At 35.9% G+C, this 17,061-nt stretch overlaps 3 protein-coding genes and 1 pseudogene across 3 annotated transcripts; 1 reads left to right on the top strand and 3 right to left on the bottom strand.

The window, feature by feature from the left end:
- Positions 1-4,845: 4,845 nt before the first annotated feature.
- LOC143553983 (dehydration-responsive element-binding protein 1E-like) lies at positions 4,846-5,578 on the top strand. Its single transcript, XM_077043862.1, has one exon. It carries the CDS (start codon positions 4,846-4,848, stop codon positions 5,458-5,460), a length of 615 nt encoding a protein of 204 aa, XP_076899977.1. The 3' UTR covers positions 5,461-5,578.
- Positions 5,579-9,555: 3,977 nt separating this feature from the next.
- Positions 9,556-11,507, bottom strand: LOC143553982 (type III polyketide synthase A-like). Its single transcript, XM_077043861.1, has 2 exons — positions 11,079-11,507; positions 9,556-10,537 (listed from the first exon to the last, which is right to left on the bottom strand). The coding sequence occupies exons 1-2, from the start codon at positions 11,494-11,496 to the stop codon at positions 9,558-9,560; spliced, it is 1,398 nt and encodes a 465-aa protein (XP_076899976.1). The 5' UTR covers positions 11,497-11,507; the 3' UTR covers positions 9,556-9,557.
- A 1,052-nt stretch (positions 11,508-12,559) lies between these two features.
- Positions 12,560-15,316, bottom strand: LOC143553981 (putative 2-oxoglutarate-dependent dioxygenase AOP1). Its single transcript, XM_077043860.1, has 3 exons — positions 14,914-15,316; positions 13,358-13,682; positions 12,560-12,805 (listed from the first exon to the last, which is right to left on the bottom strand). The coding sequence occupies exons 1-3, from the start codon at positions 15,279-15,281 to the stop codon at positions 12,563-12,565; spliced, it is 936 nt and encodes a 311-aa protein (XP_076899975.1). The 5' UTR covers positions 15,282-15,316; the 3' UTR covers positions 12,560-12,562.
- On the bottom strand, positions 13,748-13,873 carry LOC143554009 (U2 spliceosomal RNA; annotated as a pseudogene).
- Positions 15,317-17,061: the final 1,745 nt, after the last annotated feature.

Here is a 17,061-nt window from a genome sequence, read left to right as displayed (position 1 = left end):
TTGTGGGTCGGGGGTGGTATGACCGGGGCTATTGAGGAGGTTGTTTGGCCGTGTCCGTTTAGAGGCTTCCACTGTTGCCCGGATGGATTACCGGGGTCCAAGGGGGTTCGATTGGCCGCACATATTAAGCGGCTTCATTTGTCATCGGATGACAAGAAAGAGACCTTACGGGAGGCGATCTCGACAAATTTGGATTTGTTTATTTCGGTTGGTGAGGCTTTAAAGGTCTCGCGTAGGTGGATGTGTGGAGCGTGTATGGAGTCACATGCTCTCCGTCGGGGGTGCCATCATGATGACGGGTCGGTCTGGTACAAGTGTGTCACGGGAGATGTGGAGGAATATATAGTGGGGATTACGAAGCCACATGTTGGGAGGGAAGTTGTCGCGGTGGGAAGGGTGGAGGTGGATGTAGCTCTCCTTGAGCGTGTCTTCACTCTTCCTATTACGACTGTTAAAAACATTCCTCATAGTTGTCGTATGGCTTTTTCCCAAGCCTTAGTGGGTGCTCTGGGTAAGGTGGCGGCTATGCCAGAGTCTGTTGAGGCGTGGGTGAAACTGTTGTTGTTACCACGTTGCACCTTACGAGTTTTCAGACCTTCTAATCGTCAGCAACGCAGGTCTGGCAATAGAAAGTCTGAGCAATGCCGAATTATTCAACGGTCGCTATCCGCTTGGGGTGACCGTGACGGTTTCTTTGAGCTCCTTATATCGCTTTTTAACCAACCCCTAGGAGATGCCCCGGGTGGTGATGCGTTTGTACCCGAGTCTGACAACGCCGGGTTGGGCGCCAATGTTAAACAATGTTTGCGAAAAGTTGCGGACGGGCATTTCACTGCTGCGGTCAAGGTATTATGCTCTTCAGGGGTTGCACCTTTCGGTAAGGATACTTTGAACGCTTTATTGTCTAAGCATCCCATCATGGCACCTCCGATTATGCCTGCTTCCTTGCTTTCTGAGTCTCCCCTTGTCGTGGACGTTGATAGTGTGCTTGGGTGCATTAAGTCTTTCCCTAAAGGGTCTTCGTGTGGGCGGGACGGTTTGCGAGCCCAACACATTTTAGATGCGTTGTGCGGAGAGGGGTCTCCGATTGCGGATGGTTTGCTCAAGGCTATCTCTGCGGTGGTTAATTTATTTTTGGGGGGAAGGTGTCCTAAGGTGTTGGCAGAGTTTGTTGCGTCTGCCCCACTTACGCCGTTGCTTAAACCGGACAATGGGATTAGACCTATTGCCTTTGGGGCCATTTGGAGGCGGTTGGTCTCTAAGGTGGCTATGAGGGGTGTCGGGAAGGAGATGGTTAAATACCTCGGTGACTTTCAATTTGGGGTGGGAGTCCCCAGTGGGGCAGAGGCCGTGCTTCATAGCGCGAACAGGTTTCTAAATCAGTTTCATTCGGATGGGTCATTGGCTATGCTTACTGTTGATTTCTCCAATGCCTTCAACTTAGTTGATAGGACGACCCTTCTACATGAGGTTCGGAGTCGATGTCCTTCCATTTCTCTTTGGGTGGATTTTTTATATGGGCAGTCGGCTAGGTTATATGTGGGTGATACTTTCATTAAATCCACCACTGGGGTTCAACAGGGGGACCCTCTTGGGCCTCTCCTTTTTGCCTTGGCTTTGCACCCACTTGTTCACCAAATCAGAGATCGGTGCAAGCTTCTCTTTCATGCTTGGTACTTGGATGATGGCACGATTATCGGGGATACTAGAGAGGTAGCCAAAGCATTAGATATTATCAGGTCTGAGGGGCCTCGTTTGGGTCTTGAATTAAACGTTAAGAAAACAGAGTTATTTTGGCCAACATGCAATGGGGTGAAGGCACAGGAGGGGTTGTTCCCTTGCGGGATTGGAAGGCCGGTACTTGGCGTGAAACTCCTTGGTGGTGCTGTAAGCCAGGATGCGGGGTTTATCAGCAGTTTGGCTATGAAAAGGGCATCTAGCGCGGTGGAACTGATGAGCTGTCTCCCAAGACTTCGGGATCCTCAATGCGAGCTTCTTTTGCTTCGCTCATGTATGGGAGTCGCCAAGCTTTTGTTCGGTTTGAGAACATGCCAACCTATGTATGTGGGGGAAGCTGTTTCTATATTTGACAATGGTCTTCGGAGGGCGATTGAGGACATCGTGGTTTGTGGAGGTCCGTTCTTTGGGGATCTCCAATGGAGGTTGGCATCACTTCCGATCCGTTATGGGGGGTTGGGTCTCTGTTCGGCCGAGGATGTATCTACATATGCTTTTGTGGCTTCGAGAGCACAGTCGTGGTGTTTGCAAGACCAAATTCTTCGGGGTTGTGATATTTATGGGTTGGACTCTGATTATAGGTGTGCGATGGATCGTTTACGTACTTCACTTCCAGATTTTGATCTTAGCGGGTTCTCTAATAAGGACACCGCCCCCCCTAAAGCCCAACATGTTGTGGCGAGTGCCTTATTTAGTGGAATCGTCAAGAGTTTAGAAGTGAAGTTTGATCTATCCCCTCGCCAAAAGGCGGTGTTTGAATGCCTTCGGGCTCCTCGGGCTCAGGATTTTCTAACGGCCATCCCCATTGAAGGATTAGGCCAACGTATGTCGGGTTTGGAGTATCGGGCTATCCTTAAGTACCGATTAATGATCCCTATGTTCCCGACGGATGAACCTTGCCCAATTTGTCGTAAGGTCTGTTTGGATTCTTTTGGTGACCATGCGGTGCATTGCAAAGAATTGCCTGGCTTTAAATACAGACATGATCTGGTTAGGGATGTTCTGTGTGATGTTCTTAAACGGGCAGGGATTTCTGCTAAAAAGGAGGCCCCTGTTAACTTTCTCACGGATCCTATTGAAGGGAGGTCTACTTTACGACCAGCTGATATTCTTGTGTTCGGGTGGGCAGGAAACACGCTTGTGTGGATCTTACAGGAGTGTCTCCTCTTGTTGGGCTCAGGGACCGTGGGTTTGTTGTGGGTCAGGCTGCGTCGAAGGCTGAATCGGGCAAAGTTGTTAAACACGAGAAAGCTTGTTTAGATAATCAACATGTCTTTCTACCATTTGCCTTTGATACATTTGGTTTTCTGGCTCCAGAGGCTGTGAAATTTTTGAGTAGGGTTCAGCGCGTCGTACACGGAACCTCTTCAGCTTCTAGGTCCCAAAGCTTCGTTTTTAGCAGGATTGGCTTTGCTGTTCAAAAGGGGGTTGCGGCGCAGCTTGTTGCCCGTTTGCCTGCCACTTTATTGTAATCGTTTTATAGTAAATTATATAAAACTTCGATTTGATTTCATTAACAAAATGATTACATGATTATATATTCAAAATAAATAATAACAAAAGTATCATTAAAACCAAATATCTTGGAAAAACACATCATTGTGTGAGCCCACCATTATTATGCAAAAGACCAATAACTGTAAAATCACATGAATTGTGTGAACTAGTGGCTTGCAATCAAGGTATACACATATCATATATGACAAAATGCTCACCAAAAAAATTATAAGCATTTAGAAAATATATTTAAATATATCAACATGTTTTTATCTTAGTAACCAAAAATAGTTATGTACCCTTTTTTTTTAAATCATAATGTCACATAAGTTAATATACTTTAGTTTTATAGACACAAGTGGACTAAGATAAGACAAAAATCATGAAAAAAAACATATAACATGATGACATGTTACAACTTAAAACAGGTCTAAATTCTTTCTACATTATACTATACATATATAATCTTAATTTTACCATTTTAAGAAGAAATAAACAACCCATTATTTTATTTTATCATTTTCACAAGTAAATGCATGAAAAATGCCTCTAAGACATCTTCAAGATTTTAATTAGGGCCGTCCAAACTGCTCGTCGCTCAAACTCGCTCATCATTCACTCGGAAAATACTCGCTCGTTTTTTCGCTCGATTGAAAACGAGCCACTCTGTTCGGTTCGATTTGCAAACGAGCCAAGCAACGAGCAAAGACCTACTCGGTTCGGTTCAGCTCGAATATATTTAATTTATTTTATATATAATTATATATGAAAAAATATATAAATATATAGACAAAACACATAAATATAAGCTTACAATTATTTTTACTCATTTAAAATTTTCATATCCCATCAACTTTGTTGTTTTATTTGTTCGATTCAAGTTTTTAGAATACTAGAAGTTGTTTACATTTTCATTATATCTCACTTCAAACTTATTTTTAATAAAAATTTACAATATATTTTACGTTTGTCTAAAAACTGCTAATTTATTTATAAAATATATTATTTACAAACTTAAAATTTGTTTATTATTGAAAATTTTAAAGTGAAAAAGAAATAAATAATGCTTGAAACCGCTGTTCGATCGAAAAATGTTCGATTCGTTTTTGGCTCGTTTCGATTTTCGCTCGGTTCGAATTTCAGCCGTTCGGTTCTGTTCGTTTAGAAACGAGCCAAGCAACAACCTTCGCTCGGTTCGGCTTATAACAACCCTAATTTTAATACACCAGGTGAGTTCTTATTTATCTTTACAAGTTTTAAGTAATTTAATGTACAAAAAAAGGTGGTCTATTATCACATGTTTGATACACATGAATAGTTTTTCTTTATTAATATAGTTTTTATAATACAAAGTATTTCCATTTACATACATATATTAAAATAAAACTATTAACAAATCAACCCAATCTTCCCCGACATCTTTTTCTATTTATCTATCCATTTTTACAACTTTAGATAATGCTAGAAGAATAAGATGCCTCATGTAGGCCAAATAACTTTTCCTTATTTAAACCAATTTCATCATTTTATGCTTGAATCAAATTCAAATCCACTCATTTATTTACTTCTTAACTCTATGTTCCACCATTCAACAACATTAATCTTTTAAACATGGAACATGAAGGCCAAGTAATTACCATCACCGTCGCTGCTACCACTACCATTCATCGAAAAGGAACAAAAAGATCGAAAGAAGAACAACATCCAACATACCGTGGTGTACGAAGGAGAAGTTGGGGAAAATGGGTGTCTGAAATTCGTGAGCCTAGGAAAAAATCAAGAATACGGCTAGGAACATTCTCAACTGCTGAGATGGCGGCTCGAGCACATGATGTGGCAGCAATCGCGATAAAAGGTCCTTCCGCATTCCTTAATTTTCCAGACATGGTGCACCTACTTCCACAACCAGCCACTACATCACCAAAAGACATTCAAGAAGCGGCTGCCAAGGCAGCCGCCTCATTTGGTCGAGACCAAGCCGAACCACCTAGACAAGATTCATCAAACAATTTGTCGTCGTCATTGTCATCTTCATCAACAGATAACACTCAAGAATCAGTGGCCTCACAATCGATAGAAGATAATGATGATGATGATGATACATTCTTTCACTTGCCGGATCTTTCTTTCGTTAACGATGATTTCGCTTATTATCCTTCATCATGGCAGCTAATGGATTGTGTTGACACTGGCTTTTGGGTTGAAGGTCAAGAGCCATATCTATAAGATATTATTGTACCTTTGCTCTTTGAGTTAAGCTCTGGATAACCTTTTACAGTGTGACAGTGTGACACGTATATAAGTTAATGTACAATAGTTAAATTTCTTTGGTAAATATATTAACAAGAGATGGGTCACGTTTATCAGCATGTCATATACTTGCTAAATCCCATATAAACTTAATCGCCTGCGTAGACGGGTTAGGTTGAGTTAGGAGTAGTTTAGCCGTTAAAAAAAATAGTTAATCGCGTGAGAGACTTAAAAAATATACGAGTTTTATTTAATTAAACTAGCAATTTATCAAAATAAATGCGGTGATAATTTTGTAATTATTTAAAACATGTAACGACGACGACTTGTGACAGGTAAACCATAAATGAATGAATTCACCCACTGAGTTACTTTCATCAAACAATAGTTTGATCATCTTTTTAAAATCAAGTAACTTTTATGCACTTTATTTTTAAAAAAGTATATATCATAACATGGAGATTTTTGTTTCTACAATAAGCATAAGATATAGTCATATAAGTTATATAACACATGATGTTAAAAATACTACAATAGTATACTAGATCATCAATACATCAAAGTCTTTAGACGGAGAGATAGGGCCCAAAAGAAGTTTATACCTTTTCTTGATAATTAATTATTGATTTTTATATCTTGTCCCCGAACTAATAGCATATCAATGTTTAGAATTAGCTTTTTCTTTATAGTGGAAAAACTGTAAAATCAGTATTAAATTAATATTTATATAATACAATATAATTGTGGTTGTCAAGTGTCGTTTATATATGATTGTACTTAATAGTTATTATATATAGTGCTTAAATTATTGTGATAGAATTACATTTTTATACATATTTACTTTTAACATATAGTCTTTTTTTCCTTCTTATTCTTTTTTCATGTCTCAAATAAGACTATCCATGATCATTTGATTGAAAATTATACACATTTACTATTAGATCATCAAGCTAGTGGTTTACATGTCTAAGTTTTTATATCTTTTAATATATATAACATTTAAAATGCTAAATTACATATATAATTTATGCAATATATTCATATGTTTGGATATTATTCATAACTATGAGTATTTAGAAATTTAGTCCTACTTATTTATAGTTTATACATAAGTACATACATACCGGTTTCAAATTGGTTCCTGCTCCAAAACTATAAACCGGTCCCAAACTGATAGTTAACTTAGATTCCAAACTAATTCCTATTCTATGAGTTTTGAACTTGTTTGGTTTCGGGTTGGGTCTTGGTTTTCGGTTAATGGGTTCCTATATTGACGTAATTGATTAGTTAACATGATTTCCAGTCCCTATTAATATTTTTGCTATCAGTAAGATTATACTAGTATGTTTGTTTGTTTGATTAGTTAACATGTTTGTTAACTTAAATTACATTAACTATTGTCATTTACTATATATAGATATCTCATAATGCAATAATGATCTTTTGTCATCACTATCCTTGTCTAATTTGCCTTTTAGGATATAAAAACCATACTAACTACTCGAATGAACCCACACATGAAAGTGGCAACAAGAACATGACAAGATCTTAATGCTATATAATATAAATGACCACCCCCTTCTTTATTATGTTATAGTAAAACAAAACTAAAAGTTAACACAATCATTGTACTAGTTTTATCAATAATAATATTGTATACATCTAACAGTCATGTATTTGCATCATATACGTCATTTCATGATTTTTAAATATATATAGAGAGAGGGGGGGAGGTTAGCGTACAAATGAAATTAACGTGCTAAACGTAAAATCAAGTCGTGTAATTATAAATACAATTAGAGTAATTATATAATTACTCTATAATATAATTACATAATAATTACCCTATGATGTAATTACATAATTACTCTACTTGATTCTCACGTTTAGCACGTTAATTTAACTTGTATTTGATTCAAACCACACACACACACACACACATATATATATATGAATAATAAAGGGTTTTTCTACGTAGTGGAATGAAGGGGCGAAGATAAGCTTCAAAATATCGCTTCTTAAAACTTACTAGTTATGGAACCAATACACTTTAACCTTATGTACATACTAAAATTAGCTTTGGTGTATAATTTCTAGTTTTCACAAACCACTGAAAGGGATCTTTAACACAAACATAACATTTACATCATGACGTAGCTTTAACATGAAAACTTAATGAACGCATATCACAAGGATACATACTTTAACCACACAACATCAATCAAAACATTTCAATATCTAAATAAGTACATAACTTACATAACATGAATGATCGTCACCACTCCACGCCATTAGTCATCGGCTCGTCGCTACCATGCCCATAACCTACTTATACAACAGTTGGCTAGCCTCTAAGGCAATGCTATAAGACCCCTTTACCATTCATCCCCTAAAGGATGGTGTTTGGTTCTCGCAAATCAAAAATAAAATTACATAGGAGTCAATAATCTGATGGTGGAGAGTTTTGCGGTTCTCTTGAATCAAGGGTGTTCATAAAATATAAACGCCGAGTTGGTTTCAGTGCCATCAGAATAAGTTCAGTCGGAATTCGTTTGAGCGTGTTTGAGTTATTGAGTGCCTTTGGCTCTACAAAATTAATATAAAAATTAAGTTGATCAACTAGAAAGACATCTATCAAAGGGGTCAAGCTTACAATAAGGTTGACAATCAATCCAATTAACTTTGTGAATTTGGAATCTAATGGTTTAAGGCCCCCTTATAATTATCATTTTAAAACATCAAATCCTTCATGGGACACGTCGGCAAATCTCACATCAATATCAATGGGATTCTTCATGTTTTGTAGAAATTTATGTATTATAAAGAAATAATATTCAATTAGATTAGTTTTGTATTTCTTTAAAATCAATGATTTCAAAAGTATGATATTTGTATTCAGTGTCGGCATGTACTATAATATGCTTTCTCATAATACAAACAAAAAAAATAATATTGTTTTTTTAAAAGCATATTTTATAGTGTAAATACACCGGTTAAGTAAGCCTCTAGTCATGGGCCTCATGGCTGACATAAGAGCATTCGTAATGTTAAACCTATACAAATCGGCACATCATGATCCAAACTATTCTTACCCCCCCCCCCCCCTCTTCCACAACACAAGCTCTATAAAAAATATTTATATATATATAACAAAGGCCATAACGCGGGCTCCTGTCCACAACATGCTCTAATATTCATTATACGATAACTTGAGTTTGGACCCAATTTTTAGTTGGCCTCAAATCCTCCAAAGATATATTTTAAAATTTTTAAAATAATTTATTAATTTCTACATTATATTATTATTTATATAACTTTACATACTATTTACAGTTTTACACACATACATTTTTATACTTTGTAAAATGTTTTTAGTTTATCGTTGTCGACTTTAACTAGAATATAGATTGATGATAGTTGGTAGCTAGAAGTTTCGTTACCCTTTTTACCACAGAAAATTATTGTCGCAATAATCAGTTTCCTAGTGTTGATGTTGCGTGACACATAACCCATGTGAAATTTTAGACCCGGAATCAGAATGAAGTGATTACTTCTCAATACAAAGTGGAATTAACCAAATAATTCAATTGATAACACTCAAATCAATTAATCGTTCAATTGTAATTAGAAATTACAAGAAGCAATTAGGATCCAATATAAAGAAGATGAGAATACAGAGAGAAAGGAGATGGGAGAGTAGAACCAATTCACCATAAGTTCATTCATGCCTGGACTCCCTTGTGACTTTGCTTATAACCTGGAACGTTTTTCATGTTTGGGCCATTTGATTTGGGCCGATTGTACGGGCTTGGGCCGGTTCATAACACAGAATCAACAATAAATCTCACTAGTTTATTCGTTAACATAGCCCGATTAGTGGACAGCATGGAAACACGCGACTTGCTACATCCGAAAACACTTACAAGTTAAAGCTTGTGAAAATAATAGAAATGAAGGGTGCAAAGTTCATGGTTAACATGAAACATGCATTCTAAGGGTGACATACTTATAATATTTTCTTGCTTAGGGTTATATAAATATTAATACTTGAACAATAGTTAACTTGTGTTCACTTAATTGAGGCTACGTAAAAGAATGCCTTCAAAAGTGATCCCAGGGCCAAAAGCCAAAGCAAGTCCCCACTCTTCAGCATTCTCTTTATTCATCAACTCATCCCTCATATACTCCATCACATAAAATATAGTGTTACTACTCACATTACCAAAATCCATCAAAGCCCTCCTACTACAATCCAACTTATCCCCTCTTAACTTCAATGTAGTTTCCAACCGGTTTAATATCGCTGGACCGCCCGGGTGCACCGCCCAAAACAACTCATTAAAGTCCTCCAAACCACCACCACCTTTCTCCATCAACTTCTTGCAAAACCCTTCAATGTTATCATCAATCTTTTGAGGCAAGTCACGTCCAAGTTTAAAGTTTATCCCTTCTTCGGTCAACCGTCCATCAATCACATTATGAGTCCCCGGAAGGAACTGCTGCACAGAGTAGCTCAGTTCCAGAAACGGGGACTCAACATTGGAGATGGGATCTGCACCAATAATAGCTGCTGCAGCCCCATCTCCAAAAAGAGCTGCCCCGACCAAGTCATATGGTCGGGACTTGTTTGGTGGTCGAAACCCTAAAATGGTGGTTTCGGAAGTGGTCAATAACACTCGGCTCCCAGGGTTGTTTTCCGCGATATCTTTAGCGATACGGAGGCCTGTAACGCCTCCGTAGCATCCTAAAAAGTATAGTATTACGCGATTAACATCGTTTTGTAGCCCTAGCTCGCTAGCGAGATAGAGATCACCTCCTGGAAGACGGATTTCGCTTGAGGAAACATAGACTATGTGAGTGATGTCCTCAACAGGTCTTCCCCATTGTTTGATACAGGCTAAACTAGCTTCTTTCGCCATCTCTGTTACAGCTTGGTTTGCTATGCTTAGCCTTTGAGAAATAGTTGCTGTGCCTTCTGTTGCTAGTTCTGGATATTTGTCAAGGATTTCCTTTGACATGACTGTGTATCTAGTTTTCACAGTAGTTGTTTTACCTATCATTTCAAAACAAACAAAAAGATTAAAAAATTTTACAAAAATTACAAAAATAAATTCTCACTAGTACACATATATTTTTTTGCTATGAAATTTTGCTAGATTCCTAGGAGAATAAGTAGCAAAAATCGTAGCAAAACTTGTAGGTAACGCCCATAGCCAAATTATTTGTTGTAAAAACTCTAGAGCAAAAAGAGTATGTAGCTAAAAATCCGTAGCAAAATGTCTAGCTAAATTAGCAACACCCTTTTTTAGCTAAAATCGTTAACATACGGTTTCATAGATTAACGATGATATTTGTAGCTACGGATCAAATCTGTAGCAAAATGGGTGTTTGCTACCGATTTGACGGAACCAAATATCTATTTTTTATTATTATTTTGTTTTATAAAATAAAAAATACATTGTACTTTATTTTCCTTCATTCACTAGAAGAAAAGTAATATGATACGACGAACTTTTACTGACGACATGTCCCCATTTGTCGTCACCAGACCCTTTAGCAACGACATGTCGTTATAATAATATAAAGTTGCTTACACAAGCGTTCGAGCTTCTCTTTCATGGCAAAGTCGACACAATTTGTGTCACGAAAATATCCTTCAACCAAACAATCCTGTGGCACGAGTTGGCTCGGGAAGGCCTTGCCTATTGCTAGCACGGTGGCTTTTCCTGGGGTAGGAAGACGCCTAGTTGTTGATGAGTCAGATACACCGTTGCTATTAATCTTTGACATGGTTACTTTTAAGAGGAATTGAAAGTTTGATGGAGATAAGTTGATTAAGTTGGATGTATATATAATGAAATGATTTAGGCAATTGTTGGAGAAAGTTTGGTTTGGAGAAGAAGTGAAACAGCATGAAAAGGTTATAAAATTGCTTAAGAAATACTTCTTGGATTGTTTGGGTTCATAATTTGTGTGTTGGAAGTGTGATGAAACAAGTAAATCAAGAATCATTTATTATGTTAAATATGTGTTTTCTTTTTCTGGGAAACCTGATTTCAACTAACTATTTTGATCTAACAATATTTAACTATAGATTATTACTTTCCAAGGTGTATGCATCTATGATCAAGTCATATTAACCTTATAATTGTTGAGGCTCTTATGAATTAAATCCAAGATTTTGTGTCTGAAATGAACAAAGACAATTACTTTCAATGGATACCTCTAAGGCTCTAACAAACAAGCCCAATCATATTTTATTAAGCAATAAAAAGTAGCCCATTCAAGGGTTTGCGGATAAGATTTCAGATAAGATTTCGTTCTAGACTTTTTAGGTAGTTGTGGGGTGAGGAAAAATTGGAGATGAACAATTCCTTATCGATCCGTTGCAAATTTTAAATATGAGATTCTAGAGAAGGTTTCCTTCCAATATTTTAACGTGTTGTTGAGAATATTTTTTCCTCGACCGTGATTTATGAGATTCGTCATAAATGTATATGTTGTATATACTTACGTATTCTATGATTTTCATGATTTTTGTTCTTGATCTCTCTAGTGACAATGTTTGTTGATATCAACTATCGTTTGTTAGAATCGGTGCCTTCGAATTAAACTTCGCCAAATGAGTTGTTGAATACCTAATAAGTGTTGGTGTGGTGAAAACTAATTTGTTATAATTCGTGATCTTGGAATTAAAATGGTTGTATGCATCTAATGGAGACCGACTTCGATGTCTTTAGAAACAAACGGTTAATTAACCTATCCAGGAACGTAGGCCGGTTTTCTAAGGAGCCAGTTCTCTTCTCGTTTGTAAAAACTTACGATTGATCTGGCTAGTTACGTCACAAGAGACATGCTTAAATCGAACCCAGCGCTAGCAACATCACGAAACAATCATCAATGAAACTATTGTACTTGTTATAAGTTTTTATTTCAATGCTTAGGAAGGCTTTCTAAGCCAATTACTAAACAAACTAAAAGAGAAACAAACCAAACATAAATACCAACAAACTCTTATTTCAAATGATTCCAAGTTTCCAACCTTAATAACTTCAACTCCATATTGAATTATCCAGTTTCAGACTCCACAAAACATTTTGATCGTGCGCTCATCCGTGTATATTGGATTTTTAGCATAATATTCAAGAAACTTGAAATGATCGAATGGTTTGAATCTCGGAGGGTGTTCATCATCTACAAATTCTTCCGGGATTTCTACTGCCCCGTTCTTAAACGTGAATAACGCTATGGAGTACCTATCTTCTTGTCCATTCATGACCACTCGATGACGAGGCGATCTAAGTTTACCGTTACTCCATGCCTAAATATATACACAAACAAATTAAGTCATTACCAAGAGTTGCAAAATTTGATTGTACAAAATGGCACATCCTAAAAGTCACTAAATACATTTTTCTACATCTTTAGAAAACAATCAGTGTCCTTATATGAAAAAACATAACCATGAATACTTTTCAAGTCATCTATGTGACTATGTTTCTGTTCACTTGACACGATGATGAGGAGTTGATCCGAAACTAGCAGAATGATGAAACATGACAAAAATAACTAAAACTTAAACAGATAATAACGTACGTAGTACGTACTTTGCCTATAAACCACTACCCGTCTCATTGGTGACTACTAATTAGTTAAAGACAAAATAGCAAAAGACGTCCTTAATGTTTGAACGTGTAAATGTGTCATGTGCTTCTGCTAAATGACGTCCATTGAAAAAACATTCAAACATAAAGGACGTCTTTTGCTATTTTGTCTTAGTTAAATGATAAATTCTTTGGAAACACTTGTTTTCTAAAAAGAAATAGTGATCGATCACCATATCTACTAGATACAAATAATAATGTAACTTTACCATGAATATATCAGTTGCCATGACAACAAAGGACGACGGAAGGTACTCAACTTTCACCATTTCTTCATCATCCTTAATCTGAACCTCTAATCCATCCACAGGATTTTGGTTAAGTATGGTCAAAAAGTGTTTATCTGTATGAGTCACAGAACCCATATTACTCTCATCCGCTTTCGCTGGCCTATATTTCATTACTCTGAGAAGAGGAGCCATTGATTCGTTGTACGATTCATAGTATTTCTCAACTCCATCGCTTTCAAATACCATCTTCCTCACCATGTGTTCTAGTTCTGAAATCATATTTGCATAGGAATGCATAGTTTTACTGAAAAAGAGTTCATAATATGATTATTATATATACCCAGTTGTTCAAAGAAAAAAAGTTGTAATAATAGTTGATTTAGGAGAAGCTAAGATTAATATCGAGTGAGCCGATGACTCACATATCATATATTAATATTAAACTGATAAGAACAGATACTACACTTGATCTTAGCCAAAAAGCATCCATGTTTTAGGTCATTTTTAAGTGAAAATTTCCAAACTGTCCATTTTGAACTTCCACTTTCTAGTTAGAATTTCCATGAAATTCAAGAACACCCAAAATATCCACTATAAAACCGTCGCTCCATCCGTTTTACAAATCCTAATCGCCTGAATTTTAAACCAATAAAACCAAGCCACATGTCAGCTATTCGTTCGGGTCCGACTATTTTTAAACCCATCCAACCATTTCTCTTTGAATCCGGCTGTTTATTAAGAAAATATTAGAAACACAATTTTGATGACACAGTTATAAGAGGCGCGCGGTATGTCACATACACTTTGGGTATTTTTGAATTCCATGGACATCCCTAGAAATTGTGAGGTCAAACTGGACATTTCCTAAATTTTCCATTTTTTAATGTAAAAGCAACGTTGTAAAAGTCGTTAGGCGGGCCATATGCGATCGATTGAGAGTTGGGTGTACCCGGAGTACTCGAGGAATACTCAAATATAAAGAATATTAATTATTGGATATCATGCATATTTCAAATTAATATCACAAGTTTTTAGTAATATTTATAACAAAATAGGTTAATATCAATGTAGATAAGAGAAATATAATTTTGAACACTGAATTATTCCAAAAATTGCTAATCATTAATTAATTAAAAAAATAATTTTTGTTCTTTAATATTATAGTAATAAGAATTATGTTTTATTTTTTCAAGTCAAAATTGGCCCAAGTTGACTGATTAGATTTGATTCCGACTGAGATTGACAGCTTTTGATCACTTCGTAAAACCTAAGCATAGTTAAAAAAAATAATATCGGCGCCATACCTTGTAGCGACTACTAAGAGAATAGTGGGTCTTCTAGACCTACTTTTACAACATTGTGTAAAAGTAGCTGGGTAGGGCTACAACTTTAGGTAACTTGTTTTTTTCTCGTAGCCCACCACCCGAACAACTTACCTTTTTTAATATACAACTTAAAAAATAACCTAAGAAGATGAGTAGTATCCTTAAATCACCTATTAATACCAAAGGTTCTATATTTGCATAGGTTATTACCTGAAATTTTCATTTCCAGATGGCCACATGAGGTTTGTAAAGCTTTGAACATTATCATAACTTGTAGCACACTCAATTCCCAGGCTTTCATAAAGAGGACGACTACGAAAAGGACCCAAGTAGCCATGGAAAGGCTTATTCGAAGTGTTCTTGATTTTGGTTTCGACCGGAAGATCAAATAGGGTTTTTAAGGCATCATATACTTCCTTCATGGCTTCTTGCGAAAACCCTCCGTATATAGTCATGAAACAACCATACTCCTCAAGTGCTTGTCTCACTTTATGACTAGTCATGTTCCATGATTCCGTTCCAGGTTTCAAGTCTTCCATATTAATTATAGGAAGTTTGGATTCTGATACGGAAATCATGATTCTTATGTGTGTGTGCGCGCGCCCATGTAAGAGAGAAAGAGAGATGTTTTGTATGTCTTTTTGAGTGTGTAGAAATAGTGATGGTTTTTAAAAATGTAGTTTTCTCTCGCTTTAAAGAGGTTTGTTAATTAGGCAAAACTTTGAACATATTTGTTTGTTTAATGGGTACCCTTGTTCAATTATTTATGAATAAACCAAATCATTTCATGACATCCACTCATTATTTATATCATTATTGAGAATGGGTCCATGATCTTATCACACGTTTTTTTTTAATAATGAAAAAGGTGTTTGGGATTTCTTATCTAACCGTGTTATAGCTTATAATCTATAAGTTTTAATGTGTTTGTAACATCCTGTTATCAGTAGTTTGGAAAAATAAAATATTGAACTTCAAATTTTAAATATTTCTAAACAAACAAATTATCGATATTAATTACATGCATACATTTTAATGCAAATTTTTAATTGGTGTTGAATCTTAAAAAATTCACTGATTGTAAAATTTAGTTGCACCAGTGCTCCCATTTTTAATTCATTTAATATTCGATGTAACACCAATTATCAAAAAAGAATATTATATATACACAACTATGAGGAGAGGATAAATATGGTTCCATATATATTAGTTGTCATAAGGCTGTCAAAAATATTAAAACTCATCAGATGACTATGCTTTCACATGCCAGGTGTTTGAAACTTACGATTACCACCTCTCTCTCTCTCTATCTATCTATCTATCTATATATATATATATATATATTAGCAAAAGAAGAATTTTTATTTATGCCTAGAGAGTGGACGTACTAATATTCATGATGATCAGATTATAGTGATGATATATATATTAAGAGGTAGAAGGCAACTAGTAGCGTGACAGGTGGTTGGACGTACGTAACAAATTTTCGATGGTAATTTGGACGTTACAGATTGTCGATGGCAATCAGCAACGACTGTGTGTGGAATTGGTGTTTATACGTTAGGAAGACTTGTAAAGATGTGCTCTTATTTACATAAGTAGCTAGATTTTAAATAAATAATGTTATGTTATTGTATAGTAAAAATAAATATGGCCACAATTGTAATGTGGTGAGGCGTTGAATCACCATTTTGTGATAAATATTGCCATGCGTAATAGTTGTTGCCATGATAATAATGTGGTGGGCGTTAAATCACTTTATGTGATAATTGTTGCCACAAAAATAACGTGGTGGGTGCTAAGGTGCTAAATCACTTGTGTGATACTTTGCTATGGAGATTAAGGCGGGGTGAGGAGTTAATCCACCTATGATTGATAATTGATAATTCACGTACTGGTGATAGCTATACATGTGACAAATGTTTATGCATTCATACTAATGCATCTTTTTTATAAGTCATTGCCATGCAAATAGTGTTATCGAATGAATTGCCATGACAAAGATATGGTGGAATGGATAAATGTGTGACGTGGAGAACATTATAAATAGTTTATATATGAACTCACTTAGCATTGTTAATAAATGTTTAAATAATGTTCTCCAGGTAAAATCACTACAGCGAGACTAAAAGGATAGATTGAGCCTCCGTACGTTGAAGGATCGAACATATGTTTATGACTCACTTTTGGATGTCAAAAGTATGGGTTGTCAGTAAGTTTTTATGATGTAAACTTACTCGACTTATCAAATATATAATGTGAAATTTAAAGTTGGTTGTTATATCACATTATATCAACATACGCTTCTGCAGCTGTAAAAAAACAAATAAAATTTTAAGACTGGTTTTCCTTTTAAGA

Source organism: Bidens hawaiensis, unplaced genomic scaffold (assembly GCF_021521415.1).
Source record: "Bidens hawaiensis isolate Kalapana, Puna unplaced genomic scaffold, B.hawaiensis_p1.1 tig00017468_1, whole genome shotgun sequence".
Lineage (NCBI taxonomy): Eukaryota > Viridiplantae > Streptophyta > Magnoliopsida > Asterales > Asteraceae > Bidens > Bidens hawaiensis.
This window is presented reverse-complemented; position numbering and strand designations above follow the sequence as displayed.